The 27,827-nt window shown below is 46.7% G+C and overlaps 1 protein-coding gene across 1 annotated transcript in view; it reads left to right on the top strand.

Moving 5' to 3' along the window:
- PLCL2 (phospholipase C like 2) overlaps positions 1-27,827 on the top strand; it is a 122,905-nt gene that overhangs the window by 49,013 nt on the left and 46,065 nt on the right. The window contains exon 3 of the mRNA XM_033066925.1: positions 23,415-25,901. Within this exon, the coding sequence (XP_032922816.1) occupies positions 23,415-25,901 (2,487 nt within the window). The remainder of the gene's footprint in view (positions 1-23,414; positions 25,902-27,827) is intronic.

The following is a 27,827-nucleotide window of genomic DNA, read 5'->3' on the forward strand; positions in this document are numbered from 1 at the left end:
GGTTTTAAGCACATCAGGCAATACATGAATTCCCTACATTGCAAAAAATATGGTTTACTACAGTGGGGATTTTGACACAGGTTAAGATCTCTTCTGAAACCTTTCCTGCTCTCTTTCAAAATTGCTGGGAACTTCTGTGGGAACGCAGTAGTTCATGCTGTGATGAGATAAGCCTCTCAGGGTGTTTTGCCTAGAAAAGTTAAGGAATCTTAGTTTGTGTAGTAGCAGAGAATGTTGTCTTTGAAGAGGCAGGTACTCTACACCTGCTCTTTTTGGAGCAGGGTTCACAAGCTTTTGCATTTTGTACCGAGCCCTTGGGAGTTCTTGGCTGTGCTGCAATGTCTGCTGAGGAAATCTCAGTTAGAGGCAGTGAAGAGTTCAAATGTTTAGATCTCAGCGCTGTATATCTGTTCCATTTAAGTGAATCCAGGCTATGAAGGATTTCCTTGTGGTGCACAGCCCAACCTCATTCCATTTTCCTCAAGGCAAGCACTTAGTGATTGCTTCCCTGTTTTCCTGGGTATGGCCCTGGAGGAGGTCCAGGCCCAGATGATGCCACTGAAGGAGATGTGCCCTCAGCCCAGGGAGGCTCATCATGGGCTTCCCCAGCCCCTCGAGGCCTCGCCACTGGTCACAGTAGCCCCTGCCTGGCTCCTGCCTGCCCGTAATGTGGGCACTCGTGGTTGCTCCTGGACATGGAGCTCAACCAGTGCTGGTGCCGTGTGGGCTTTGCTGGTGGTAACACTCAGACACAGCTGTGACAATTGAATTTCTTTATTTGAACATAAAACAGGGGCTACCTAAATTCAGTATGGGCCAGGGAGCTGGGCCAGGGGGCTCGGGGGTAGGGGTTCTCGTTTTGGAGGTGCTGGGATGCGCTGAAGACAGGGGTGCAGACAGCATGCAACAGGGGCAGGAGGGGGCAGACGTGAAGAACAGCAATGAGCCATGTTCTCACTTGCTGAGCTGTTGGGTTGGTGTTCTAAATCTTCGCGGGAGCACCTGTGGAGAGAGGAGTGGCTGAGGCTCCACTGGCACACAGGGACCCTCCTGCACAGCAGGGCCCAGAGTGGGCAAGGCTCCCCAGCACGGCTGCAGTGGCTGGCACACCTTGGCCAGGCTGGACAGCTGCCCCTCAAGGGCCTGGTGAGCAGGGGATGGTTCTGGTCAGGGTCCCTGTGCAGGAGCTGGTCCCAGAGCATGTCTGCCTTTCAAGGGTGATCTGGTCCCTGCTCCTTCTCCTCCCCATCTTGCTTTGGCTCTGCCCGCTGCTCCTGGGGCTGCTCTTGGCCACTCAGCCTCAGTGGGAGCCAGCACTGGCTGCAGCCCCAGGGGGCTCCCCAGGTCAAGGCCCAGCAATTAAGAGGCCTGTTAAAGCGCTGGGCAGCCTCAGAGCCCTCAGCAGAGTTATTTGAACAGCCCTGACCATCCCCAGCTGCACAGCAGGCTCACTGGGAGTGTCTCCTATCAGCAGCCTTTAAAAGAAGCTGCTTGAGGCAGAGATCAGCAAAGCACTCACTGTTTCCTCTTCCAGCAATACCAGATTCCAGCGGAGCACATCATCACGAACATTGCCCCGCCAGCCACAATGGCCATTATCTTCATCAAACAAGGTGTTCCCCAGCAGAAAACCCTTCTCATGCTGTTCCAGGTGTTTTCATCACGTGTTGATGTGCTGACTGCATCTGTGGGGGCAATGGGGAGTGTGAGCCCGTGCTGTGCTCCACTGCTGAGCTGGCAGCACTGTGGATATGGCCAGGATGTTCTCTGTTTTTCCTAGTGCTGGGGACTGCAGGGACCTTGCCACCCTTTGGCACAGGACTGCTCAGTACAGAAATCCCTGAGAGTGCATGGGATAATTCCTCCGTGCTGTGCCAGTGTTCTCCAGGCAATATTTGTCAAAGACATGGATAAGTAGAAGGAGAATACCCAGGTTTCTGGAGCTGCTCCAGGGCCCACCCTTCTCCAAATGGCTGCCTCTGCTGATCTACCCCTGACCAGGAAATTGCAGGAGATGTCAGGGTGTGCATGGCCCATGGGGCACTTTGGGCTTCCTGTCAGCTGATACCAAATGCCTTCCTGTAGAGGCTGGGGAGAAGCTGCAGCCAGGCGGGGCTGGGAAACAGCCCTGGAGAGTGTGACAGCAGCAGTGGGACAGTGAGATTGCTGTGGATCCCTTCCCTCTGTGCTGGGCACAGTGTGTTTAGATGTGCAGAGAAAGCCCCCGGCTGCTGAATTTCAGGAAAAGGCTTGAGGGAAATGCAACCACCATGGCTTGTCTCCAGATCAGTCAGGAGTTGTTCCAGGTGTTTGGATGCCTCTAGGGACTTAGTATTTCCTATTGTCCTTCCTACTCAGGGGACCTCAAGAGAAAGCTGGCCGGGTGGTGCTACCGCCGCCGCCGGGCTCGCTGGCCCCCTCTCCCGTCAGCACCGCCCCGCTGCCGCGTTCGCTCGCCCGGCTGGCAGGGCTGCCGCCGCCGCTGCCAGGCTCGCCGGCCGCCCCCTCCCGTCTGCACCGCCGCCGCGTTTCCTCGCCCTGACCGGCACTGCAGGCCCCCGCACCGCCGGGCTCCCCCACGCTGCTGGCCCCGATTCTGCTGGGCTTCCCCCGCTGCCAGGCAGCCCCACCCGCCCAGCTTCCTGCTTCTGCCATGCTCCCCTGCACTGCTAGCCCCAGTTCTCCCGGGCTTGCCCGCCCTGCTGGCCCGGGCTCTGCCGCCCCCCGGCCCCGCCCTGCTGGCTCAGGCTCTGCCGCCCGCCCCCCGCACTGCTGGCCCCGCCTCTGCCAGGCTTTCCCACCTCTGCCGGGGCCGGCCGGGCTCCAGCTTGGCTTGGGGCTGCCGCGGGCTCTCACTTCCGTGTTGGCAGCTTGTATTTCCACTTCCGATGAATGGATGCCACAGAAGCAGAGCGCAGCCTGTGGGGTCAGCAGGGACACACTACTCACCCCTGCGATGGGAGCTGGGCTTGTGTGCAGCATCCAGCACAGCACCTGAGAAAGTCGTCCTTGCCAACACACCTGTAACTCAACAGCCACAGAAGCTTCTGTCATGTCTGCTGCTCGGCATGGGCAGCATAGAGCTGCAAGAGCATTGAGGGGATTGCACAGGGCGAGGGCACACAAGTGCACAGCTCTGTCCTGGCACTGCAGCGATGCCCCCCTGGCTGAGCATTGGGCTCTGAGCTGGCAGCTCCCCCAGAGGGAAAGGCCTTGACTTACCCTCATCATCTTCCTCATCATCAGGCTTAAAACTGGGTATGAGTTGGGATTCAAAGTCATCTTCATCATCAGTTTCTACTACAAAGAAATGAAGGACAGAAGAGCTCCCAGCACTGCAGGAGAGGCTTAGGCTGCCTGGGGCCTGCAAAGGAGCCTCGCAAGGCACAGCCCCGGGACACAGTCCTGGGGCCTCCCCTTCCTCTCTGCCCTTCTCCGTGGCTGCACGGAGCACACGGAAGGAGACAGTGGCATTGCACATGGGAAGAGGATTGATATCTAAATGCTCCTTCCTCCCAATGGCAGCGATGCTGTGGGATCACTCCTGGGCACAAGAGTAGAAATTTCCAGGCCAAGATTTCCAGTATCCATCAAACATCAAGGATCTTAAGGGAAACGAAGCTTAAATATTGCTCTGGACAATGTCTACACTTGGACAGTGATTATTGTGTCAGGAAAGGGCTGCTGATAACTTACCTTCATCAAGCTTCAAGACCTTTGAAGCGTGGTCTACCAGCTTTACCAAATGACCCAAGTCATGACTCAAGTCTAAAAGGAGCAGAGGTGGGAACCATTCCATGGTGTGCTGGGATCCCCTTCTCCAGGGAAGTGAGCACTTCAAGGGGTCAGGTAATGCTGTGTGCCTGCAGTGCCAAGCAGCAGAGATGGCAGCTCAAGGCTCAGCAGGGCTCAGGCCCAGAGGCACAGCAGTTACCTCCAGTGACAGTGCCTGGCATTGGCTCCCTTTCTGCAGCAGAGGCTGCCAATGAGCCACTGCTTCTTCCGGGAAATGGTTCCTTAGGCACACGCTTTTGCTTTTTCTCTGGAGAAAGGAAAGGGAAAGCTGGATGAGATGGAGTTATTCCCCACTGGGGAGGTGCCATCTTCAGGAGGCAATGCTTGTCATAGACACTGATGAGGATCAGGAGTAATGCCAGGTTATTGGGGCTGGCCAGGGCGTCCCTCCTCCCAACAGCTGCCCCTCCTGATGTACTGGGAGACCAGGAAATTGCAGGGAATCTAAGGTTGTGCATGGCTCGTGGTGGAGATTGGGCTCCCAGTCAGCTGATGCCGAATGCCTTCCTGCAGAGGCTGGGGAGAAGCATCAGCTGGGCCCTGCAGGGTGTGACAGCAGCAGCGGGGCAGCGAGGCTGCCATGGATCCCTTCCCTGTGTGCCAGGCATGGCTGAGTGTCAGGAGAAGGCTGAGGGAAATGCACCCACCCAGGTGTCTCTGCAGATCGGTCAGGATTTGTTCCAGGTGTTTGGCTGTCTTTTGGGGCTTATTGACTCCTGTTGGTGTGTTCCTCCCTCTTGGTGGACCTGAAGAGAAAGTATTTCCATTTGAGATGAATGGATCCCATAAAAGCAGTGCTCAGCCTGTGGGGTCAGCAGGGACACACTACTCACCCCTGCGAAAGGAGCTGTGCTTGTGTGTAGAAGCCAGCATGGGAGCTCGTGAAGTCTTCCTTGTAGGCACACCTGTAACTCAACAGCACAGAAGCTTCTGACAGCTGGTTCCTGTCAGGTTGTCAATGATTATTGTTTTAGGGACATTTACAACATACCAGCAGGACGCTTCAGAGGCAATAGGTCTTCATGAAGCCAAGGTGCTGGAGTATCCTTCCTAGCATGTTCACCTAGAAGGGAGCACAGATGAGAACCATTTCTGTGGTGTCCTGGGATCTGCTTCTGCCTTAGGGAACTGGGCACTGCAAGGGGGTTGGGTAAGGCTGTGGGAGCCAGATGTGAATGAACATGGCCAAAGGTGCAGAGGGGCCTGGGTTGCTGTATGGTGGCTCTGGTCCTTTTCCACACTTTTTCCATGCCCTCTGCAAGATTCTTGGATGGGTGGCTGGAGCACTCATGGTCCGTGGGGCTCTCTCACTACCACAGAGGAAAGTCTCCCTAAATCCTGGGGAAAACTGCAGCAGGCCATGCCACAACCATGGCAGCTAACCTCCCTCCCTCCTTCTGCTGGGCCATCCTCCCCAGCCCAGGAGGAGAGAGGCAGGCCCTCTCAGGACACACTGGAACTCTGCTCTCCCCTCTGCCCTTTCCCCACCATGAGCAGCCATTGCAGGTTTCAGACGGTGTCTCCCACGGAGGGAGCCCAGCAGGAGTGCTCAGTACCTGAATGCCCTGAGCCTGCTTGGGATAATTCCTTTGGGCTATGCCCACACTGCTGTGCAGCAGAGATGGCAACTCAAGGCTCAGCAGGGCTCAGGCCCAGAGGCACAGCAATTACCTCGTCTGGCTGTGCCTGGCATTGGCTCCCTTCCTGCAGCAGAGGCTGCCAATGAGCCACTGCTTCCTCCGGGAAATGGTTCCTTTAGGACAGGCTTTCCTTTCATTCCTGGAGAAAGGAAATGGGACAGCTGGATCAGATGCAGTTGTTCCCCAAAGGGAAGATGCCATGTTCTGGAGGCAATGGTTATTGAAGTCGTGGATAAGGGTTCAGGAAATAATCCAAGGTTTGGAGCCAGACCAGCACCCTCCCTCCTTCAAAGAGCCCCTACATCTGATCTACCCCAAGACTTGGAAATTGCAGGGGAGGTCAGGGTTTGCATGGCCTGTGGGGTAGATTGGCCTCCCTGTCAACTGATGCCGAATGCCTTCCTGCAGAGGCTGGGGAGAAGCTGCACTTGGGCCAGGCTGGGAAAGAGCCCTGCAGGGTGTGACAGCAGCAGCGGGGCAGCGAGGCTGCCATCAATCCCTTCCCTGTGTACTGGGCACGGCATGTCCAGATGTGCAGAGACAGCTGAGTGTCAGGAGGAAGTTGAGGGAAATGCACCCACCAAGGCGTGTCTCCAGGTCAGTCAGGGTGTGTTCCAGGTGTTTGGCTGCCTTCAGGGACTTATTGAGTCCTGTAGGTTTGTTCCTCCCTCTCGGAGGACCTGAAGAGAAAGTATTTCCATTTCAGATGGCTGGATCCCACAAAAGCAGTGCTCAGCCCGTGGGGTCAGCGGGGACACACTACTCACCCCTGCGATGGGAGGTGGGATTGCCTAAAGGAACCAGCAGAGGAACTCGATAAGTCATCCTTGCCGACACACCTGTAACTCAACAGCACAGAAGCTTCTGTCACTCGATTGCTGTCATGTTGTCATTGATTATTGTTTTAGGGACATTTACAACATACCTGAAGGACGCTTGAGAGGCATCAGATCTTCGTGTAGCCAAGGTGCTGGAATAGCCTTTCCAGCACGCTCATCTAGAAGGGAGCACAGAGGAGAACCATTTCCATGGTGTGCTGGGTTGCCCTTCTGCCTTAGGGAACTGGGAACTGCAAGGGGATTGGGTAAGGCTGTGGGAGCCAGATGTGAATGGACATGGCCAAAGGTGAAGAGGGGGCCTGGGTTGCTGTATGGTGGCTCTGGTGAATCTCCAGACTGTTTGCAGGCCGTGTGGAACATGCCTGGAGAAGAAACTGGGGCAGCCCTGGGCCCCAATGGGCTCTCTCCCTCCCTCAGAGGAGCGCTTCTCTAAAGCCCAATGGAAAACCATCCTCAGCGCTTCCTGGGGAGAAGGGAGCGCTATCTGGGGAAAGGGTAGCCAGGCCAGCAGCTCACCTGCTTCCTTTGGTCGCCACGGAGCTGCCTGGACAGCCCTGTCAGGCAGGGCCACTGCCAGGAGGAGCAGGAGCAAGAGGCGCAGAGCAAGGGCCATGGTGCCTTGCTCTGTGCCAGTCAGCAGCTCTTGCTGCCACCGCTCTTCTGTCACCACTGTCTCAATATCAGCACCACTGCTGCCACCGCCACTGCTGCCGCAACAGTTGTGGTCAGAGACTGACTGGTTGTTGGCTGTGGGGCTGGGTAACCACGGGGCTCTGGGACCTCTGTGACCTCAGAGCCTGTTTGTGACCTCAAGGCTGGGGCAGCATTCTGTTGGAATGGATCTCAAGGGCTGCCCTTCCAGTGAGGAGAGTAGGACCCTCCAGGCAGCTGCCTCCCATCTGTTTTTTTTCCACAAGAGCTGAGAGACATGACATTGTCCAAGTGGATATTTCATGGTTCAACCTGCAATAGCAATGTCAAGTCCAAAATTCCACTCACATTGGGGATTGTCACTATTGCAGGCAGCACCAGCCCCATGCCCACACTGAGTCTGTGCTGCATGCTCTGCTGGCCTTTGGGTCATCTTTAAAACGTGAAGGACTTGATGCCATAATTTATAACAATAATGCAACACTGGCCATCAGGATAGCTGCGTGCTTTAAGGGAGACCCAAACCCAGGGCACATGTTATGGGTGTCCTCAGCCACCCCAAAATGCACCTGTGTGCCTCACAGGAGTCCCCAGAGCCCTGCTTAACTTGCAGGCATCTCTTGGACCCTGCACACCTTTGGAGTTACCCCAAATGAAGGGAAAAAATTGTTCTTTGGGCTAAGATTATGCATTTTGGAAGGTATCATGTACCACACCAGCTCAAGTGGGTCTGTGTCTTGTTGGTTGACTTGGGGATTAAAGGAGGTGTGAACTCTTGATCGATGCTTTTTTTATAGTCTGAAGTTTACTGATTTGTTTTTTCTTCCCAACTGCCTGGTTTTGGAAAGGCTATGGAACCATATGATCTTTAGATCTCCTCTTTTATCAGATTTATTTGAAATCAAGAAATAAATTTTAAATTTAGGAGAATGTGTGTCTCTTACGCATTCTTAGATTATGTGATCCCTAGGGTTATTTTCCTAGGAACCATCTAAAAAACCATTATACATGGTTCATTGGCAGCCCTGGAAACAACCTGCTTCTGTCTCAATCACTTTTATCATCACAAAGGTTATCTGTCACGATTTCGTTCCTTCTCATAAGTCTTTGAAGAAATAGTTTTTATTGTAACTAAAGGCTACTGTGAGAAGTGTGCAAATACCGTGATAGGGAGAAGATTCTATATTAACTGGGACATTTCTGTTGTATTTGAGAGCAGATCATTTAGCAAAGATATCTGAAGGTTCAGTTCCTTAACGTTCTGGAAATAATATTGTGTTGGATGAGGCTGATGGAAGATGAGGACTATGTAAAAGAAGAGTGTTTATAATAAAATTCCTGTGGCGAAAATGTGTTCTTTATCATGTAATGTGTGCAACTAGAACTGTTCTTAAAAAATTTAAGTAAATTAAAGTTTTAGTAAATTATCCATTGCAATAGGCTGGGAGCAAATTGTTGTCAATTCTCCGAATTTGTGAAATTTGTGTCCTAGTTTAAATAGCTAATTGACACTTGTTTGGAAGATTGAGATAGAGTTGCGTCATCAAACAAGTTGCTGAAATAGGCATTCAACATACATCGAATGAGAAGTTATCAAATGTCCGTGTGAAATAGTTATTGCACTTATTGTTTGTTAACTTTTGGATTAGCCACTGCATCAAGGTAGTTCAGCAGATTATTTTCCCTTGGATGTATTCTTTGTGTTCCGTCTTAGTACAGAAATCTAAATCTTCTAATACAGCATTCCTCTGATGGCACATCTGCTTCCTATCAGTTCTTATGCTTCCCTTTAGCCCCACTGTCATTTGAAACTTAGGTTCTGTGGAGTCCAAGAGGGCAAGTGATGCTGCAGTATGAATTTACAGAAATGTGTGGAAATCTGGGTAAAGCTGGTTGAAGATGTGTTTTAAAATGTTTTGGATTTTAATGTTAGTGGGTTGCGCGTTTTTTTGGTAGAATATTTTTTGTATTGTTATGATTTTTTTTTTAGCTGAAAAACTGTCTGTTTTTTGAAGAAGTTAAGGATTTACTCTCTTGGTCTTTGTATATGTTAAACTCTTCTGAAAGTTCTTAAATATATAAAATGTTGTTCCTTCAGATTTCATTATGGCTTTTGAATGGTTGCATTTATTTTTGGGCTTGAAGTGTAAGGATTAAAATGGAAGGCTTGTCTGCTTTTGACTGGATTTATTGGTGTAGGTGGCACAAGGGCCAGCTCCATTTTTAGGGACTACACCAATTCTAACAGCAAACTTTTTCTCCTGGTGTAATTCAGCTGCTGGGAGGAGTAAGCCAGGTAAGCAAAAGACACATTTGCAAATCAAACTGTGTCCATTCTAGTACTTTTACTGGTACACCAGTGTCTTTCACTGCTGGGATTTTCTTTACTGTAGTACCCACTGTACAGGCAGACTTTCAAGTGCAATCTAAATATACTCTCCAGCACATCTTGATGAAACTATCTGCGTGCTTTAGGTACAAAAGTGGCTACTGTGGTACATTTTCTGTTCTCACTAGAAGTTTTAGGAGAAGAAGACATAGTTTTCACAAAGGTTTCAATGGTGAAGAGGAATGCTCAAATAATTTTAAAACAAGCAAGTATGAACTCTTAATATTTTTGGAAAAGTTTGTTAAACCAATAGATATAAGAAAAGAGAAAATAAAGTTGGAAGTAGGAAGTTGGGAGAGTGAGGGTGTTGACTTTAAAGGAGCAAGTTGTAGTTTTTGTCTCTCTGTTGCATTGAACAAAAATAAAACTTCTCCCCATGATATCATTTAATCACTGTGAGTTTTCATGGTGGGTGTGTGTAATGTTGAGGTAAGGAAAATTGGTGTGGTTTCTAAGGATTATCTAAACTTTTCTTGCCCGTGCCAGGCATGCACGTTTTTTCCTGTTGTTTTAGGCAGGGAGACCTTCATGGTGGGACCCTGAGCTAATTTCAAAGGACGGGGATAGATGTGAGCAGAATCAGTGGGGGCTTTTGGTTTCACAGTGAGCAGAAAGAAATTCAATTGGAAGAAAACAGAGGAGAAAATAGTTTTGCTTCTGTGGTTGTTTTTAGTTTTGGATATCATATGAACGCATTTTTGTGCTCTTCCTTGTGACTTTTTCAGTATTTGTGATGTGTAAGAAATTTAGAAAGTTGCATACATGGTATGTAGAGATGATAAATGAACACAGTAATGAAAGATTTATGATATTTCTCTTGTATGACTTAGTGGTTTAAAAAGGAGTCTTGTTTTCCTAGTAGTTGGTTTTTTTGTCAATAGAACACAATTATGGTATTAACGTACTTTCATTATTGACTGTATTAAATACAGTCGTTTCTGAACGTTAAAAATTGAAATTTTTTTGCATGCCGTAATGTATAGAAATTCAAGTGCGCTTTCTATTCTTCCTTCTCAACTAGAAGTGTTTTAAACTGTATTTGACAATATTTTTAAGCACTTTAATTATTTCTTTCGCCACTCCAAGTGTTATAATTCCAATTTTTATTGCGAATTTCTTAGTCAGTACTTTCGAAGATACTGCTGTTGTAATTCAGATTTTATAAATTGTCTTCATTGTGTTTGCTCTTGACTCTTGCAATCCTTTAAAGTCGTAATGTACCATAGGGATATTTCTTCAGCATTCCTTATAAGGGAAATTTGTAGCAATTGATCAAAATAGTACCCTATAGAATACTCAGAGTCTCAAGAAAACTGTTATACCTGCAAATCTTTATTTGTTTATTGGTAATAATTTAGTAAAACATCCTGATAACTTATTTGGTTTGTCAAAGCTTTGAACATTTATATAAATATAGAGATCGCCTGCCTTACTTTTTATTTTGCTTAGGATAAACAAATAATTTATTTGATTTATGTAGGCTCTCATATCTTTCTGTTACAAGCATCTTGTATTAAATATTTATCTTTCACTGTTCTTTCCTAAGTGCCTGTAACTGTTATGAATAATTAAAGACCTGAGTTAAGGGTGGGAGGAGGGCATTGATGCAGCATTCGGCATGAGGAGTTCCTGTAAGTTTTTGACAAGTCTAAATTGCATACACCTGAACATCAACAGGGAAAACAAGTCAGAAGTAGTCTTTTGTGGTTAGCAAAGGTACTTCAGTACCCATGTTTTTTCTGCCCATGTGATAACCTAGTATTTTTTTTCAGTATTATTAGAATCGTCCTTAAAAATCAACAGCGGGTTATCACTATCTAATTATCGTTGCCATCTACCTGATAAGGCTGATGTAGCAACTTAAGAATTTGCAAGCCAATGTTTGTTTAGCAAGCTGTAAGTTTCTAAAAGTTCCAACTTTTGTATTTAATTTAATATTGAATTATTTGCATGAACTGTTTGTGGCACTGAAGAGTTAATATTGGTAATACTCCCTCTCCTAATTTACAAAAATGAACTTATCTCAAACCACACAGGGAGAGTAATTCAGTCTGTGGCATTCCATTTCTTTCTTTAAAGTTATCTTGTGAAATTTTCTAGTCCAGTTGCAATTACTCCAGAAGCAAATCTGAAGACACCATTCATCAGTCACTAGAGTGAAGAAAATCAGCTGATGAATTGAAATCTGCAGGGCAGTGGTAATGATAGTTTTAGAAGCAAAAAAAATTTACATTTTATTACTCTGAAGCCTGAATGTCTGACTTGGAAAAAAATAACCCATATGTGATAGTTTTACTTCTTTGTAGTTCTCTGGAAAACGCTTAGTGATAGGAAAGGACACAAAAACACCAGGAGCTTTCCAAGAGAACAGATGACATTTGGATTGAAATTTGGAGAAAATACACAAATTTACAGCACAGGTGGAAATGAACGTTTTCCTATGTCAGGGAAAGTAAAAATGCATGATTTAGTTGTAACAGTTTGCCGAGAGATAGGGTAGGATTACATGCAAGGATGTTTGAACAAGCCATTCCTATAAATCAGATAATACATTTGTGGTCAATCTACTCTTTATTTTTTTGTGAGCAAGAGATGTTGACCATTAAGGGGAATATAATGTAGACTTCCTCTTACAGTAAAGACAAGGTACTTTTCTGCTTTCTGACTAAATTAGTCAATCATAACAAACGCAATTATTTTCATATGTTGGCTGCATATGCAGCATTGAAAATAAGAATCTTGTCTGTATGGAGCAATGTGTCATTTTCCATGGGGTTTTTTTAGTATTTAAATCTATGTAATATCACGGAGTATGAACCTGTAGTGCCATCCTAAGATGCACACTTTACCAGGTGGTTTGTCCTGGTTTGTTTTGAATCAGATAGGATAGTGCCTGGGCCTTCTGCCAGGAAAGTTGGTAAAAAACCAAACAAATCAATCAAACTCAACACTTATGTCTGTGGGAAAATCTGGAAAAGCTGCTGGGAAGGCTTTCCCAAGAGTGGAAAAGGATTGGGAGTCTTGAGCCAGTGCTCAGTCTCACCTCTTGCTGATGATGCTGTTGGCTTCTCTTCCTCTATGATGCTGAAGGGCAGCAGCAGAGGGAGAAGTAAAGCAACTTTCTGCAGAGGCTGCGTCTGAAATTACAGAAATCTTAAACGTAGTTACTGTGATATTTTGAAGTCATCCACATGCTGTACTTCTGCTTTAACGACTGATAACTGTGCTACGTATTTTGCCAGTTCAGTCAAATTGCTGTTTATGGCTGAAACAGGAAATGGAATAATGCCATTCTTTCTACCAGTGGAACTAACATGCAGCTATGAATACTTGAAGGAAATCTGATATTCAACTTCAGACTGCTGCATATTAAATCTTGTCCATAAGTCTTGATTAGAATGCTCTTGAAAGTGTATGTTAGCTATAATGTTTAGGTCTTTAAAACATTATTGAAGACCTGAAAATGAAAATATTCAGAGTTTAAATAGGCGTGCATGTATGCAGAAAGAGCATCTTGCTGGTTTTTCAGGTAACAGTGAAGACTCTGAGCCTTCTTCCTCCCTGAGCCATATTGAAACCTGTTGAACCTTTTTGCTGAGCCAATTTCAAATCCTTCTGACCTTTATATACAGCATCAGCTTTGTCATCTTCAGTTATTCAAGCTAAAATAATCTCTAGCTTCAATTACTTTTTCTGATAGTTGATGGCAGAAAAAGTAAATGGTTATAAACATAAGTTTCTCTGTAGTAGATAAAATGACCTATTAATCATAGTTTAGGTATGATTTCTTAGTACTTGAGAAATTAGGGACCTAAAAAGCTCTCTACCCTCTCTACCTATGGTTAAAATTCTTCATGTCATCAAGCAATTTTTGACAGCTTTCTGTCAGTGCAGTTTTCTCAGTTTAAGACTCAGTACCTAGTAACTGCTGTTTTTCATAAATAATTACTGCAGTTTATATGGATTTGGTTAAGATGTTGGTTGTTTGGATCTGAAATATGCATATTTTGCTTTTATCGAGTTTGTGAAACTGGGATACCTCTTTTGCTCCGTTGGAAATGCTCCCCAGAAGGCTGAACTGTAACTGACTCAGTAACACTAAGAACTGAGACATTCATGCCAAGCATAACTCAGGCTTTGGCTCTCTCAGTGCTCACAGCAGTCTGGGTAATTTCCTTAAATGCTTCTTATTTATTTTCTTTTCGGATCAGACTTTTTTCCCCCTGCTAATCAGTATTGTAAATTAACCCCTGAAACCAAACGACCTTTTGAATTTCATAAATATGCAGATGAACTCATACAAGAAAGAATGCCAAAATGGTGTTTGAATTTTGATTTTGCTACTGTGTTTTGATGGTCAGATATAATGTTATATAACATACCTATATATAATATTAATGTATTATATAATTATAATGTTATACATGATATAATTAAATTATAAAATTATGTTATAAAATGACATCATTCTGGAATGGTGTATCCTAGAAATCACTGCTAGAATGCAAACATACATGGCAGCATGAAACTACAGAATGTGGAAGTCTTAGTAGTAAAAACAGACTCTTTAAAATTTAGGTCAAAATCAAACATAGTGAAAGTAGCTTCAAGTCCTTTATTTTCAGTAGAGTAGGTAATATCAGATTGTTTACTTTCTGTTCAAAAGAATATGGAGCAGATTTATGTAAGAGCAGTGAGCAGGCTGCATCATGCCCGTGGATGTCTTTGACATCTTCGTGGAAGAAGCGCCTGCCTTGGAATTGATGATCTTGTGTGTCCCTTCCAACTCAGAATATTCTGTGAATCTGTATCTGTGCCGTGGAGCACAGGGAAAGCTCCCCTGTGACATCCTGTGAGAGCATTTGCATAATGGAAAAACCTGAGGAGACTTGAGACAACAACATGAAAAACGTATTAAAAGATGGTTTCTTTACTCTTGGTATGCTGATCAACTGACTAAATAAGCTCTTCTGGTGGAAGTTTTACAAAGAAAGCTTTTAGTCTAGACTCTATTTGCAAAACCATATCCTGTTATTTCCTGGCTTGTCACAGTCTTTGGAGTTACAAGGCCAACACAGTCCACTATTTTTCTCTGCTCTTTCTGATAGGTAGTGTGAAAGTGGTCTCTCTCATATCATAGAATAATAAATTTTCTGGTGTCCTCTTTTCTTGAAATGAGGCAGAACAAAATGAGCCCAAGAGGTTGAGAACCTCAATTCTGTTATTTTATGATGTTGGCAGTTCTTTCTTATAGCTTGCCTTTATGTTTTGTATGTTTGTGAAATTGTTGCTGTACTCTGTGAGGTGGACCAAATGAGAGATTTTGTTTTCCCTAATAGAATTGTTGTGTTGGAAAATATTTTTAAGATTTAGTCCACCACAGAACCTAATGACATAAAACTCTACTATCAGTTCATGTAGGGTTGGATTTCAACAGAACAGTTTTAACTACATTGATTTTAATTGAATTAAATTTCTTGATTAAAGTGAGTGATTCTTTCTTTCCTCCTGTTTTTAATAGTTTCCTTACTTCTAGTGGTTATTTTGAACCAGCTCTGATACTTAGCTGGTCACATGGAAAATTGTTTCAGCTCACTAAAATTGCAGAAAACTAATTTGGAAGAAAATAGATTTTTTGTTTCCTGAGGTAGTGAGATAAATTACAGTAATTTCACGAATACAAGCCGCACCAATTTGACCAAAATTTTGGTGGAAACCCGGAAGTGCGGCTAATATTCCGGGGCGGCTAATCTATTAACAAAATTCTAAAAGCTGCCAACACGGAAGTGAGAGCCCGCGGCAGCCCCAAGCCAAGCTGGAGCCCGGCCGGCCCCGGCAGAGGTGGGAAAGCCTGGCAGAGGCGGGGCCAGCAGTGTCGGGGGCGGGCGGCAGAGCCTGAGCCAGCAGGGCGGGGGAGCCCGGGAGAACTGGGGCTAGCAGCGCAGGGGAGCATGGCAGAAGCAGGAAGGCCGGCGGGTGGGGCTGCCTGGCAGCGGGGGAAGCCCAGCATAATCGGGGCCAGCAGCGTGGGGGAGCCTGGCGGTGCGGGGGCCTGCAGTGCCGGCCAGGGCGAGGAAACGCGGCGGCGGTGCAGATGGGAGGGGGCGGCCGGCGAGCCTGGTGGCGGCGGCAGCCCTGCCGGCGGGGCGAGCGAAAGCGGCGCTCGCGAAAGCGCCGCCGCGAGCCGCGAGCCGCGAGCCGCGAGCCGCGAGCCGCGAAAGCGCCGCCGCGAGCCGCGAGCCGCGAGCCGCGAGCCGCGAACCGAGAGCCGCGAGCCGCGAGCCGCGAGCCGCGAAAGCGCCGCCGCGAGCCGCGAGCCGCGAGCCGCGAACCGCGAGCCGCGAACCGCGAGCCGCGAGCCGCGAACCGCGAGCCGCGAAAGCGCCGCCGCGAACCGCGAACCGCGAGCCGCGAGCCGCGAGCCGCGAGCCGCGAACCGCGAGCCGCGAACCGCGAAAGCGCCGCCGCGAGCCGCCAAAGCGCCGCGGGGCGGGCGCGGCGCGCGCGAGGCGCGGCGCGGGGCGAGCGAAAGCGGCAGCGGGGCGGGCGGCGAGCCCGGCGGCGGCAGCCCTGCCAGCCGGGCGAGCGAACGCGGCAGCGGGGCGGTACTGACGGGAGAGGGGGGCCAGCGAGCCCGGCGGCGGCGGCAGCACCACCCGGCCAGCCCCGCCGAGCCGTGGCGCTGAGCTGGGCCACCCGGCCCCGTCGGCAACCATGAGCGGGCCGAGCCTGCCTGGCCCCGCCCCGAGCCAGTAAAGCCAGCTATGCCGCGATCCTCTTACTAATTGGCCAATTTGTGAAAGCTGCGCACGGATTCTCGCGACGAACGAAAGTGCGGCTAATATTCGGGGTGCGGCTTATCTATTGACAAAGACAGCAACATTGTCGAGGCACCGGGGGTGCGGCTTATAATCCGTGCGGCTTGTATTCGTGAAACTACTGTAACTTACTGTGTGTCAAGCAGCTGCTAATGAGGGCCTGAGGAGCTGAAGTGGGGAGAAGGGAGATGCAACTGGGGCAGGAGGAGGAAGAGACAGACAGAAAATTAATGTTTTGAGGAGGGGTTGAAGAGAGAATTGGTTTAACTGTAACATGAACCATGCAGTTTGCTCATCTGAAATAATATAGGTCATTTTGTTTGAGTATTGAACACCTGTGCCCATATTCCTTTAATCACAGAATTCCTTTAGTAAAAAAAAAACAAAACAGCAAACCAAAAACAACAACGAAAAATCAACCTGGAATTGTTACTTACTCAACTAATCCTATTTTCATTCCTCCTCATTGTTATGTATGACATTGTGTAACTGAGTCTGGATGGGGTCAACCTACCAGACATTAGAAAAGTATGTTCCTCTGCAAACAACAGATATGTCATGAGTACTGGTTTTGGAGAAGTATTTAAATGCTGAGCACAAATACAGTGATTCACAGCAAGTAGGAGGACTTGTGTTTTCCAAATAGCTGATGTTTTGTCTCTCCTCAAATAGTTATTTCAGTCCAGGACTCTGCTTTGTTTTACATCTAACTGCTGGGAGTACTGTGTGTAGTACAACACTCACTACAGCAACTGCTGGACGCAGTCTGATTTAACACCTGCCATTTCTGAAGTGTTTGGGATCCCGTCAGCTGAACTGCTGATTACTTGGAGAGCTTTTTCTTGTTTCGGTTTCTGCATGCTTTGGGAGCTTTGGGCAGCTGTGTTACAGCATGAAGAAGTACGTGCTTTTTAGTAAATCCAGGTCACTGTGTTAGTGAGAATCTCCTGGTAATGGCAAATTGGAAGGTGCTGACTAGAAAGAGAGGATGCTTGGCTGGAAGAGAGGGGCTGTGTGGTGGCTGTCAGCAGATTCTTCTGCTGAGTTGTTAATTCCAGGAGAATTAGGCTGAGAGAGGTGCATGAGGACAAGGATGTAAAGCTCTGAGCTCCTGCCTGTGGGGGGACATGGCTCCTGGTGGTGAAATGCCTTTTCTGCACCACTACCTCTCTCCTTCCTCCTCCCAGCTCTTTTCTCCCTTTCCCCTCACACTCTTCCAAAGAAGACTCTCACTCTAACTGCATAAAACTTTTGAAATCAGTGCTAAATTTTGTGTAGCAAAGATGAAATATTGCTGATTTGAGTTACCTGATATTTTCCTTCATTTTTTCCTACTACCTGTTTTACACAAAAACTTGCTTAGCTTCTTTTAGAAATGCTGCATTCTAACAGCTGGCAGCTGTGCATAGGTAAACTATACATAGTATGATTTATTTTTCTGTATGTGTTTGCAAAAACAAGTCCTCTTCATGATTGCTGTTTCAATTACAGGCTTTTATTTCAAAGAAAAACCCTAAATATTTTTGTGCTAAAAATATTTATAGAGATGAAGTTGATATGATACTGACATTGCTTTTGTAGCTCAATTGCTTATCCACACTCACATTTATATCTCTAAAACCACAGGTGGAACCTTGGAAAAGAACAAGTTACTGATATTATAATATTTTTAACAAAATGCATTAAAAATTGGTATTTTAAAGTATTAACTTAGAAAGATTTTTTTTCCTTTGAGTAGACTTAACTATGTATAGACATGCTTCCTTAAGTATGAAGAAAATCTGTAAATTTCAAGTTTCTTGTTTTGAAGAAAAATGCTTAAGAATCTTAATTAAACAAGCAAAGCATCAATTGTATTTTTTTAATTTACCACTTCCTGAAATGGGCTCGTTATATGTCATGTCTTCAAGCTAGGTGATTTTGCAATTACTGCTGAATTGCATTTAATGAAAACAGGCAGGTCTTGTACTCAAATTGGCTCCATAAGTATCACACCTACTCTAAGAACCAAGTCATCACTGAACTGTGTAGTGTCAGAAGGGTAGCTCACTCTGTGTTCATTATGTAGATCATCAGGCTGCCTGTTCTCATCATAAGGTATTGAATTTTACTGAAACCATTGGCTACAGATGCACATTAAATTACATCTAAAACATCTTTCACGCTATATTGCATTAAATAATGGTGTAATTTGATAGAAATTAAAATTACCAAACTTAGGTCTGGCCTTTCTCCTCACCTACTCAGTGATTGCTCAGAGTATTGGCACACCACTGGCCTTCAGGTTCACAAGCATGCCACTTAATTCAGAACTTATATGCAAAAAGAAAAAAAATTATATTTGAAAGCTCTTGAAACACCGTACACGATTGCAGTCTTTATTACTACATCTCTGCACAGACCTTGCTAGGCTGAATGGCTCACATTTATCTTGTTTCTAAGCCTGTTTGGGATGAACTGAGCAAGCATTCTAAGCACTGTGGCTCCTACAAACTACGTCATTGCGTCAAGGTATGTGAGTTTTCTCAGAGGTTGTCAAAGCTCAGCCCTTGGCAATCAGAAAGCCTGCAGTGTGATGCTGCACTTCAGGGGATGTGTTTTGTGTTCTTGTTGCTTATGTTTGCTTGGCTGGCAGAGCATTCACCTGCCTGTGGAGTGGTTGGGCTTTGGTCCCTCTGCCTGGGCATCTTGGAGTGCTCAGCCACATGCCCTCGAGACTAACATGGAGCTGCATTCCACGCTTTGTTGAACATCTGGTGTATATAAAAATGAATGGAAATTACTTATGGTCACAACATAAACAAGTAGCTGCAGGACCTGTCACCTGAGGAGGTGCATATTGAGAGGATAAAATTTAGTGTTCAGTTCCTTGCTACATGGACTAAATTTTGCATTCAGGGTCACCAAGTGAAATGTTTGTATTTTATGATGTCTGTGACTTTCACTTCCCAGATGAGCACTTTAAAAATCTGTCATTGTGCCACTTCCTGTTATTCCCATTGTCTTTTCTGTTTGAAGTCCTCTGTTCTAAAAAGAGCACTTTAGTGGCCTAAATGGAGGTAGAGGCCTGGATTTTCCAGTATAGGAACTATCACCTCAAAGCTGCAGGTGTCTTTAGTCATGGACAGAGGCAGGATCACAGGCACACATCTCCAAAATTTGCATGGGCCAGTGTAAGGACCATTCTGTGTTGGCAGGTGAAGGAGTGTCCTGCACTGTGCTGCCGCTCCACACCTGCCACTTTGAGGGAGTTGGCAAGCCTCTGCCTTGGGCTGTGAGTGTTCTTAATTCCACCAGACTAAGTAGTACCTAAACATCTTGGCAGCTCGATGTTTAAATATTTTTAAGTGCTACTTCTGGGGCATGATTCACTCTTTAGGTCATGAAGTTCACTCTCTGCTTCCTTTCCTTTAAGAGATGTTTACAAACTTTACACTATTCATCCTTTCCTCTGTCATCCTGATCTATTACATTATCAAATCTCTGAATTCTACTGCTGCCCATATCAATACCAGTGGTTACTTGGACTGCCTTTTAAGTAATTTTATCATAAAGTTGCATACATTAAAAGCACTGCAGTTCAGGAACGATGTGCATCTCTCTCAATGTCTGATTCAAGATTCTCTGTTGTCTCCAGAATTCTGTTCTGTAGATAGTGCTGTCTTAGTCACACAGCTATTTCTTTGTTGGTACCTTGAGAGGAATAAAAAAGTTATCATGGATATATTCTTCCCTTCTTGTGCTTTTAATCCATTTTCTCCAGCTACCTCTGTCTCTTAAGTGCCATAGGTGACAGCTGGGATTATTTCTGTTTTTTAAACTTCTAGATGCTTTGCTTTCTGTTGCTAGGAACTCCTGGATAAGCTAAGCTCTTTGTGTAGTCACTTGTTGTCGTTATGAGCAATATTTCAAAACAGTTCTGTCTGTGGTCTTGTCTGTTCCTCAAAACATCTTGCAGGTGACCTTGGCTGGGGCATGAGTAGTATTAGGAAATATATTGATGATGTGGTTGTTCTGCTTTCAGTAATTAAATCTTATGAAACACAGACAGTCTTTAGCGAAAGTCCTATAATGATGACAGGACAAGTTATAAACTGAAGATTGACATGGTCTTCATTGTGCGAGAGATCCTAGAATGACAAAAAGTTGTTTCAGTACAAAAACTGTAGCTGCTGCCTTGGACTGAATTACACATCTGCTCTATGGAGTCGATGTCACTTTGAGCATGTTGGACAGCAAGAGCCCTGTAAGTCTCATGAATGTCAAGAAGTCACTCCTGTGTTTGTTCAAATACATGCAGTTTTATGATGTGCCATTCTGTTTGATTCAAGGCAAACCTAAGGCCCTGAGAGACTTAACCCAGTTCATGAATTCCACCTCATTTTTGGGGTGAAATCCTCCACATCTTATAGCAGAATAAATCTGTCTCCTCCATGCTAGACTGTATTGCCAGGGCTCACAAATCAGTTTCACACAGTTTGTGCATGCTCTATGCAATTTCATTCTCAGCTTGTGGAGTGAGAGTTTATTTTCTGTGTCTTTTCAGACTGATGGGTAATTCAGACAGGTGAAATCTTCCCAACAGTGTCTTTGGTAAAATATCCTTGAAGTTACTCTGATCACATAGATTGATCATGACTGATGTGTTTCTGTCAGGATGGGGGCTTGCACAGGCAATCTGGTAGTTCAGGATTATTGATCTCTGGAGAAGCAAAAATTTATGAAGGGTGTTCTGGAGCTCAGAATGTTTTCACAGTAATTCACACTGTGATGCTGGCTTTATATAAATAATCTGAGTGGCTAGACTCCTTTATCCTGCAAAAAGGAAGAGTACTGCTGAACTGACCGCAAATTCATCTGGCAGGCAGACAAAATAATCTTGCAGGTGATATATGGAATTGCTCCTCTGATCCACATGCATGAACTCCAATTCCAGCTTTCAGTAACCAGAGCTGGCAGTGGAACTGCTGTGAGATGGACTTGTTTACATCAGAGGGATCAAGAAATAGAAGATATTTTTTCCCCTTCATGTTTCAGTGACTTGGATTAGATACAGTCCTGATCTTAGAGAAAGGTATAGACCTTTCTTCTGATCGTGGTCAGGCAAGGTAATACTTGCTGGGCCTTGATGGTTCTGGTGTCAGGACGTTATCTATCAGCTGTCTCTCACGCAGGAATTTGAGAAATGTATTTCTCTCCCAGGTCTGTGACTGAGAAATCTGGAGCATTAAGGGTTTCAAAATGTGTAATTCTAAGCCCTGAAGTACCAGGCAGGAATATCATTGCCATTTATGTGGGACTTTCCTTTGCTACTTTTTCCGGGTAGGAGATATAAATAGGTAGACAAGCAAGCTAGGCTTAAAATAGAACAAAAACCTCTGTAAACAAAAATCACATTTGATTTTTTTCCTCTTTTTTTTTTTTTTTATAAAGTTACGGAAATTTGCTGTTGTTTGAAAACAATCCTTATGCCTAAATTACATGTAATGAGATTCTGAGAGTCAACCCTGTGCAGTATCCATTGCAGGTGTTTGATCTGCAGTTGGAAATAAAACAGTGCTCTGCGGTGTTACTCACTTTTACTGGTCTCTTGAGAACTTGAACAAAGCAAATTCTGCTGTCATTAAAGGTGCAAGAATAGTATGGTTGATTAATTTTCTCAAACATGGAACAGCAAATATTAAGGCTGCTCACCTTACTAATAATTGTTTTCAATGAAAGACTTTTCAGATGCTTATAAATTAAATTACAAAACTGGGATTCTGCATTTTTAATTTAATGAAATTAAACATACAGCACATGTGCACTGAGCTGGAAATGCATTTTGTCAGGGATGGTTTTTATTTGAATGTCTGTTCAGCATAGCAATCGTTAAAAGTTTTCTTTCACTTTCCTTTCTGCCATTTAAGCCATGCTGATTGGCACTGGAACATATTTCTAATGGAAAACTGTTTCAGGGAATATCAACATTATTTTTTGTTTTTTAATAAAGCTGGAAAAGGAATTTTTTGTGCTGTGCTGGTTTATAAGAAGAACACTTCTAATTAAGGCATCTAATATAAAAATATTTTTAATGCAAGTGTTATTTCAGACTAAAAGGTAGCTCCTCAAGACACATTGCTTTCAGAAAAAAAAAGACTTTTCAGTCTCAGAAAATGCAGATAATGAAAACACACAAGTTTCTTAAATTCAGTTCTTATGAAATTGATTGTACTTAAATAATGTGTTGCTGATTTATTTGCACTTGTTTTAATTAACACATATAGGTAAAATAGAGGTAGCTAAACTACATTTTCCCCTGTTTTTAATGCTTATATATCCTTATATATCCAAGATTTCTCTAGTAAAGTAAGACCTCTGTGTTACCTCATTGCTTTAAGAGCAATGGTGAATCACTTTTGCTTCCCTTCCTGACTAGGTCTTCTATTCAAGTTCTTTCTAATAACATGAAGATTCTTTGGAAACAGTTAAATCCTCTCAGAAGTTCCCTTCGGAGTCAGTGCTGTATTTTCTGAAACTCAGAACTAGCAGAGCTACATCTGCTCCAGTCCAGTTCCTTGTGTTACAGTGCAGGTTCTTTAGACTCTCATGGGTATTTTCCTGCTAAGGGGAAGGATGTGTGAGATGTGTGAGTAATGTGGGCAGTCTATGGGAAGAACATGGGTGGGTGCTCTGGTGAAGGAAGCTTTGCATACAGAAGTGATGTTAATGTGTTGTACACTTAGATTAGGGCCGTGTCCTATGTATTTTATGTTTATGGATTTTATTTTTAATTGTGTATTAATGTTTTTCTGGTGTTCACAAGGACCCTGTCAGCACGCTATAAAAGCTTTATATTCTGTACTGACAAGTTTGGCAAGTTTCTGTAGGACTGTATAAGGACTCAGAGAAAAGTTTGTTTCCAGCTGCCTTGACTTCAGAACCTGCTGTCTCTCTTAGTAGGGTACAACTCATAAAATAAAATGCGCATGCATATATGCAATAATACAGCATTATTATTTTGTTAGCATTCAAAACCAATATTTTTAATATTGTGTCCATCAAAAGCACTAAAAATAAACTCTGGAAGATTACTTATAGAAACAAGAGCAAATACTAAGGCACTAAAAGTATTTTCACTGTGATGATGCCACTAAGAATTTCTGTCATAAAGTCAACAGACTTTATTGAACTAGTTGCTGAACTTTCAGATCTCTTTCAGCTAACTTTCATTCTGTTTCAATGTTGAGCAAAATTATACTGATAGATTATTTTTTTCTCCCCCCACCCCCTTGTTTACCAGGATGGTACGAAACAGAAGCGAGAAAGGAAGAAGACGGTGTCGTTCAGCAGCATGCCCACGGAGAAGAAGATCAGCAGTGCAAGCGACTGTATCAATGCCATGGTGGAAGGCTCTGAGCTCAAAAAGGTCCGATCCAACTCCAGGGTGTATCACCGATACTTCCTTTTGGATGCTGACATGCAGTCGCTCCGCTGGGAGCCTTCAAAAAAGGATTCTGAAAAAGCAAAGATTGATATCAAGTCAATCAAAGAAGTAAGAACAGGAAAAAATACAGATATCTTTCGCAGCAATGGAATATATGACCAGATATCAGAAGATTGTGCATTTTCAATTATATATGGAGAAAATTATGAGTCGCTAGATCTGGTTGCTAACTCAGCAGATGTTGCAAATATTTGGGTTACTGGCTTAAGATACCTGATTTCTTATGGAAAACACACTCTAGATATGCTAGGAACTACTCAAGATAATATGCGGACTTCATGGCTTTCACAAATGTTCGATGAATCAGATGTAGATAATCTGGGACATATACCCCTATGTAATGCTGTACAATTTATAAAAGACTTAAACCCTGGTTTAAAAACTAATAAAATTGAATTAAAATTCAAGGAGTTACATAGATCCAGGGAAAAAACAGGTACTGAAGTAACAAAAGAAGAATTTATCGAAGTTTTTCATGATCTTTGTACCAGACCCGAAATCTATTTCCTGTTAGTTCAATTTTCAAGCAATAAAGAATTTCTAGATACCAAGGACCTCATGATGTTTTTGGAAGCAGAGCAGGGTATGGCACAGGTCACAGAAGAAATAAGCCTTGAAATTATTCAGAAATATGAGCCAGCCAAAGAGGGCCAGGAAAAGGGTTGTCTTTCTATAGATGGGTTTACGAATTACCTTACTTCACCAGACTGCCACATATTTGATCCAGAGCATAAAAAAGTTTGTCAAGATATGAAACAACCTTTATCTCATTATTTTATAAATTCATCTCATAATACATACTTGATAGAGGATCAGTTTCGAGGGCCATCTGACATCACGGGCTACATTCGTGCTCTAAAAATGGGTTGTCGAAGCGTTGAACTGGATGTATGGGATGGTCCAGATAACGAGCCCGTGATTTACACAGGGCATACAATGACATCACAAATTGTCTTCCGTAGTGTGATTGACATTATTAACAAGTATGCCTTTTTTGCTTCAGAATACCCTCTTATTTTGTGTTTAGAAAATCATTGCTCTATTAAGCAACAGAAGGTTATGGTACAACACATGAAGAAAATTTTGGGAGACAAGCTGCATACACAGTCTCCAAACATTGAAGAGTCTTATCTTCCATCACCGGAATCACTTAAAGGGAAAATACTAATTAAAGCAAAGAAGCTTTCTGCTAATTGTTCTGGACTAGAGGGAGATGTTACAGATGAAGATGAAGGAGCAGAAATGTCACAGAGAGTGGCGAAGGAGGGGGTAGAACAGCAAAACTCAATGACAGGGAAACGATTCCAGCTCTGCAAAGATCTCTCTGAGCTGGTAAGCATTTGTAAATCAGTTCAGTTTAAAGAGTTTCAAGTTTCATTTCAGCTCCAGAAGTATTGGGAAGTGTGCTCTTTTAACGAAGTGCTTGCTAGCAAATATGCCAACGAAAATCCAGGAGACTTTGTAAATTATAACAAACGTTTTCTCGCGAGGGTTTTCCCCAGTCCTATGAGGATTGACTCTAGTAATATGAATCCCCAGGACTTTTGGAAATGTGGTTGTCAGATAGTAGCAATGAACTTTCAAACACCTGGCTTAATGATGGACCTTAACATTGGATGGTTTCGACAAAATGGAAACTGTGGCTATGTCCTTCGTCCTGCTATCATGAGAGAAGAGGTTTCCTTCTTTAGTGCGAATACAAAAGACACCGTGCCTGGAGTTTCACCTCAGCTGCTTCATATTAAAATCATAAGTGGGCAAAACTTCCCTAAACCCAAAGGATCAGGTGCCAAAGGTGATGTTGTGGATCCTTATGTCTATGTTGAAATACATGGAATCCCTGCTGACTGTGCTGAGCAAAGGACGAAAACAATGCATCAGAACGGGGATAATCCAATTTTTGATGAAAGCTTTGAATTTCAAATAAATTTGCCAGAGCTAGCTATGGTGCGTTTTGTAGTACTGGATGATGATTACATTGGGGACGAGTTTATCGGGCAATACACTATTCCCTTTGAGTGTCTCCAGACTGGTTATCGGCATGTTCCTCTGCAGTCATTGACTGGTGAAAGTTTAGCTCATGCTTCCTTGTTTGTGCATGTGGCCATTACTAATCGAAGGGGTGGTGGGAAACCTCATAAGAGGGGCCTCTCTGTGAGGAAGGGCAAGAAATCAAGGGAATATGCTTCTATGAGAACATTATGGATTAAAACAATAGATGAAGTATTCAAGAATGCCCTCCAACCTATTCGGGATGCTACGGATTTGAGAGAAAACATGCAGGTACAGTTTTATAATCAATTTGTTGGTTCATATGTGTACCTTTGTACTATGATACATATGGAATACATGCTTTTTAAAGTGTATGTTTGTATGTTGAACTATTTGAGTTTAATTCTGAGCAGCTGTAAGAATGGATCATGTCAGAGCAGTCGTTTAGGTGAGCTGTCTACTGATGCAACCTTGAATGCACACGTTTTTTGTTGAATGTCAAAATGGAACTATGACTCCAGTGTTAGAGCTCAACCCTATTGACTCATCCTATGTCTTTGAAGGAATATTAGAGATACACTAAAGGAAAGTATGACAATATTTTAGTTTTAAAAAATTACAGTAATTTCACGACTATAAGGCGCACCCTTTTGACTAAAATCTCCCCCCAAAACCGGAAGTGCGCCTTATAGTCCGGTGCGCCTTATCTGATCTACAAAGTTGCAACATTTGCCACCCCGGAAGTGAGAGCCCGTCGGCATCGGGGCCGCCCCTGCGCGGGGCGGACGCGCCGGCTTCGGGGCCGCCCCCGCGTGGGCCGTCCCGCCGGCATCGGGGCCGCCCCCGCGCGGGGCGGACCCGCTGGTATCGGGGCCTCCCCGCCGGCTTCGGGGCCGCCCCCGCGCGGGGCGGACCCGCCGGTATCGGGGCCTCCCCGCCGGCTTCGGGGCCGCCCCCTCGCAGGGCCGTCCCGCCGGCATCGGGGCCGCCCCCGCGCGGGGCGGACCCGCCGGCTTCGGGGCCGCCCCCGCGCGGGGCGGACCCGCCGGTATCGGGGCCGTCCCGCCGGCATCGGGGCCGCCCCCGCGCGGGGCGGACCCGCCGGTATCGGGGCCGCCCCCGCCGGTATCGGGGCCTCCCCGCCGGCTTCGGGGCCGCCCCCGCGCGGGGCGGACCCGCTGGTATCGGGGCCTCCCCGCCGGCTTCGGGGCCGCCCCCGCGCGGGGCGGACGCGCCGGCTTCGGGGCCGCCCCCGCGCGGGCCGTCCCGCCGGCATCGGGGCCGCCCCCGCGCGGGGCGGACCCGCTGGCTTCGGGGCCGCCCCCGCGCGGGGCGGACCCGCCGGTATCGGGGCCTCCCCGCCGGCATCGGGGCCGCCCCCGCGCAGGGCCGTCCCGCCGGCATCGGGGCCTCCCCGCCGGCTTCGGGGCCGCCCCCGCGCGGGGCGGACCCGCTGGTATCGGGGCCTCCCCGCCGGCTTCGGGGCCGCCCCCGCGCGGGGCGGACGCGCCGGCATCGGGGCCGCCCCCGCGCGGGGCGGACGCGCCGGCATCGGGGCCGCCCCCGCGCGGGGCGGACCCGCCGGTATCGGGGCCGCCCCCGCGCGGGGCGGACCCGCCGGTATCGGGGCCTCCCCGCCGGCTTCGGGGCCGCCCCCTCGCAGGGCCGTCCCGCCGGCATCGGGGCCGCCCCCGCGCGGGGCGGACCCGCCGGCTTCGGGGCCGCCCCCGCGCGGGGCGGACCCGCCGGTATCGGGGCCGTCCCGCCGGCATCGGGGCCGCCCCCGCGCGGGGCGGACCCGCCGGTATCGGGGCCGCCCCCGCCGGTATCGGGGCCTCCCCGCCGGCTTCGGGGCCGCCCCCGCGCGGGGCGGACCCGCTGGTATCGGGGCCTCCCCGCCGGCTTCGGGGCCGCCCCCGCGCGGGGCGGACGCGCCGGCTTCGGGGCCGCCCCCGCGCGGGCCGTCCCGCCGGCATCGGGGCCGCCCCCGCGCGGGGCGGACCCGCTGGCTTCGGGGCCGCCCCCGCGCGGGGCGGACCCGCCGGTATCGGGGCCTCCCCGCCGGCATCGGGGCCGCCCCCGCGCAGGGCCGTCCCGCCGGCATCGGGGCCTCCCCGCCGGCTTCGGGGCCGCCCCCGCGCGGGGCGGACCCGCTGGTATCGGGGCCTCCCCGCCGGCTTCGGGGCCGCCCCCGCGCGGGGCGGACGCGCCGGCATC

The sequence above is a fragment of the Catharus ustulatus genome, chromosome 1, assembly GCF_009819885.2.
Source record: "Catharus ustulatus isolate bCatUst1 chromosome 1, bCatUst1.pri.v2, whole genome shotgun sequence".
In the NCBI taxonomy this organism is placed as follows: Eukaryota; Metazoa; Chordata; class Aves; order Passeriformes; family Turdidae; genus Catharus; species Catharus ustulatus.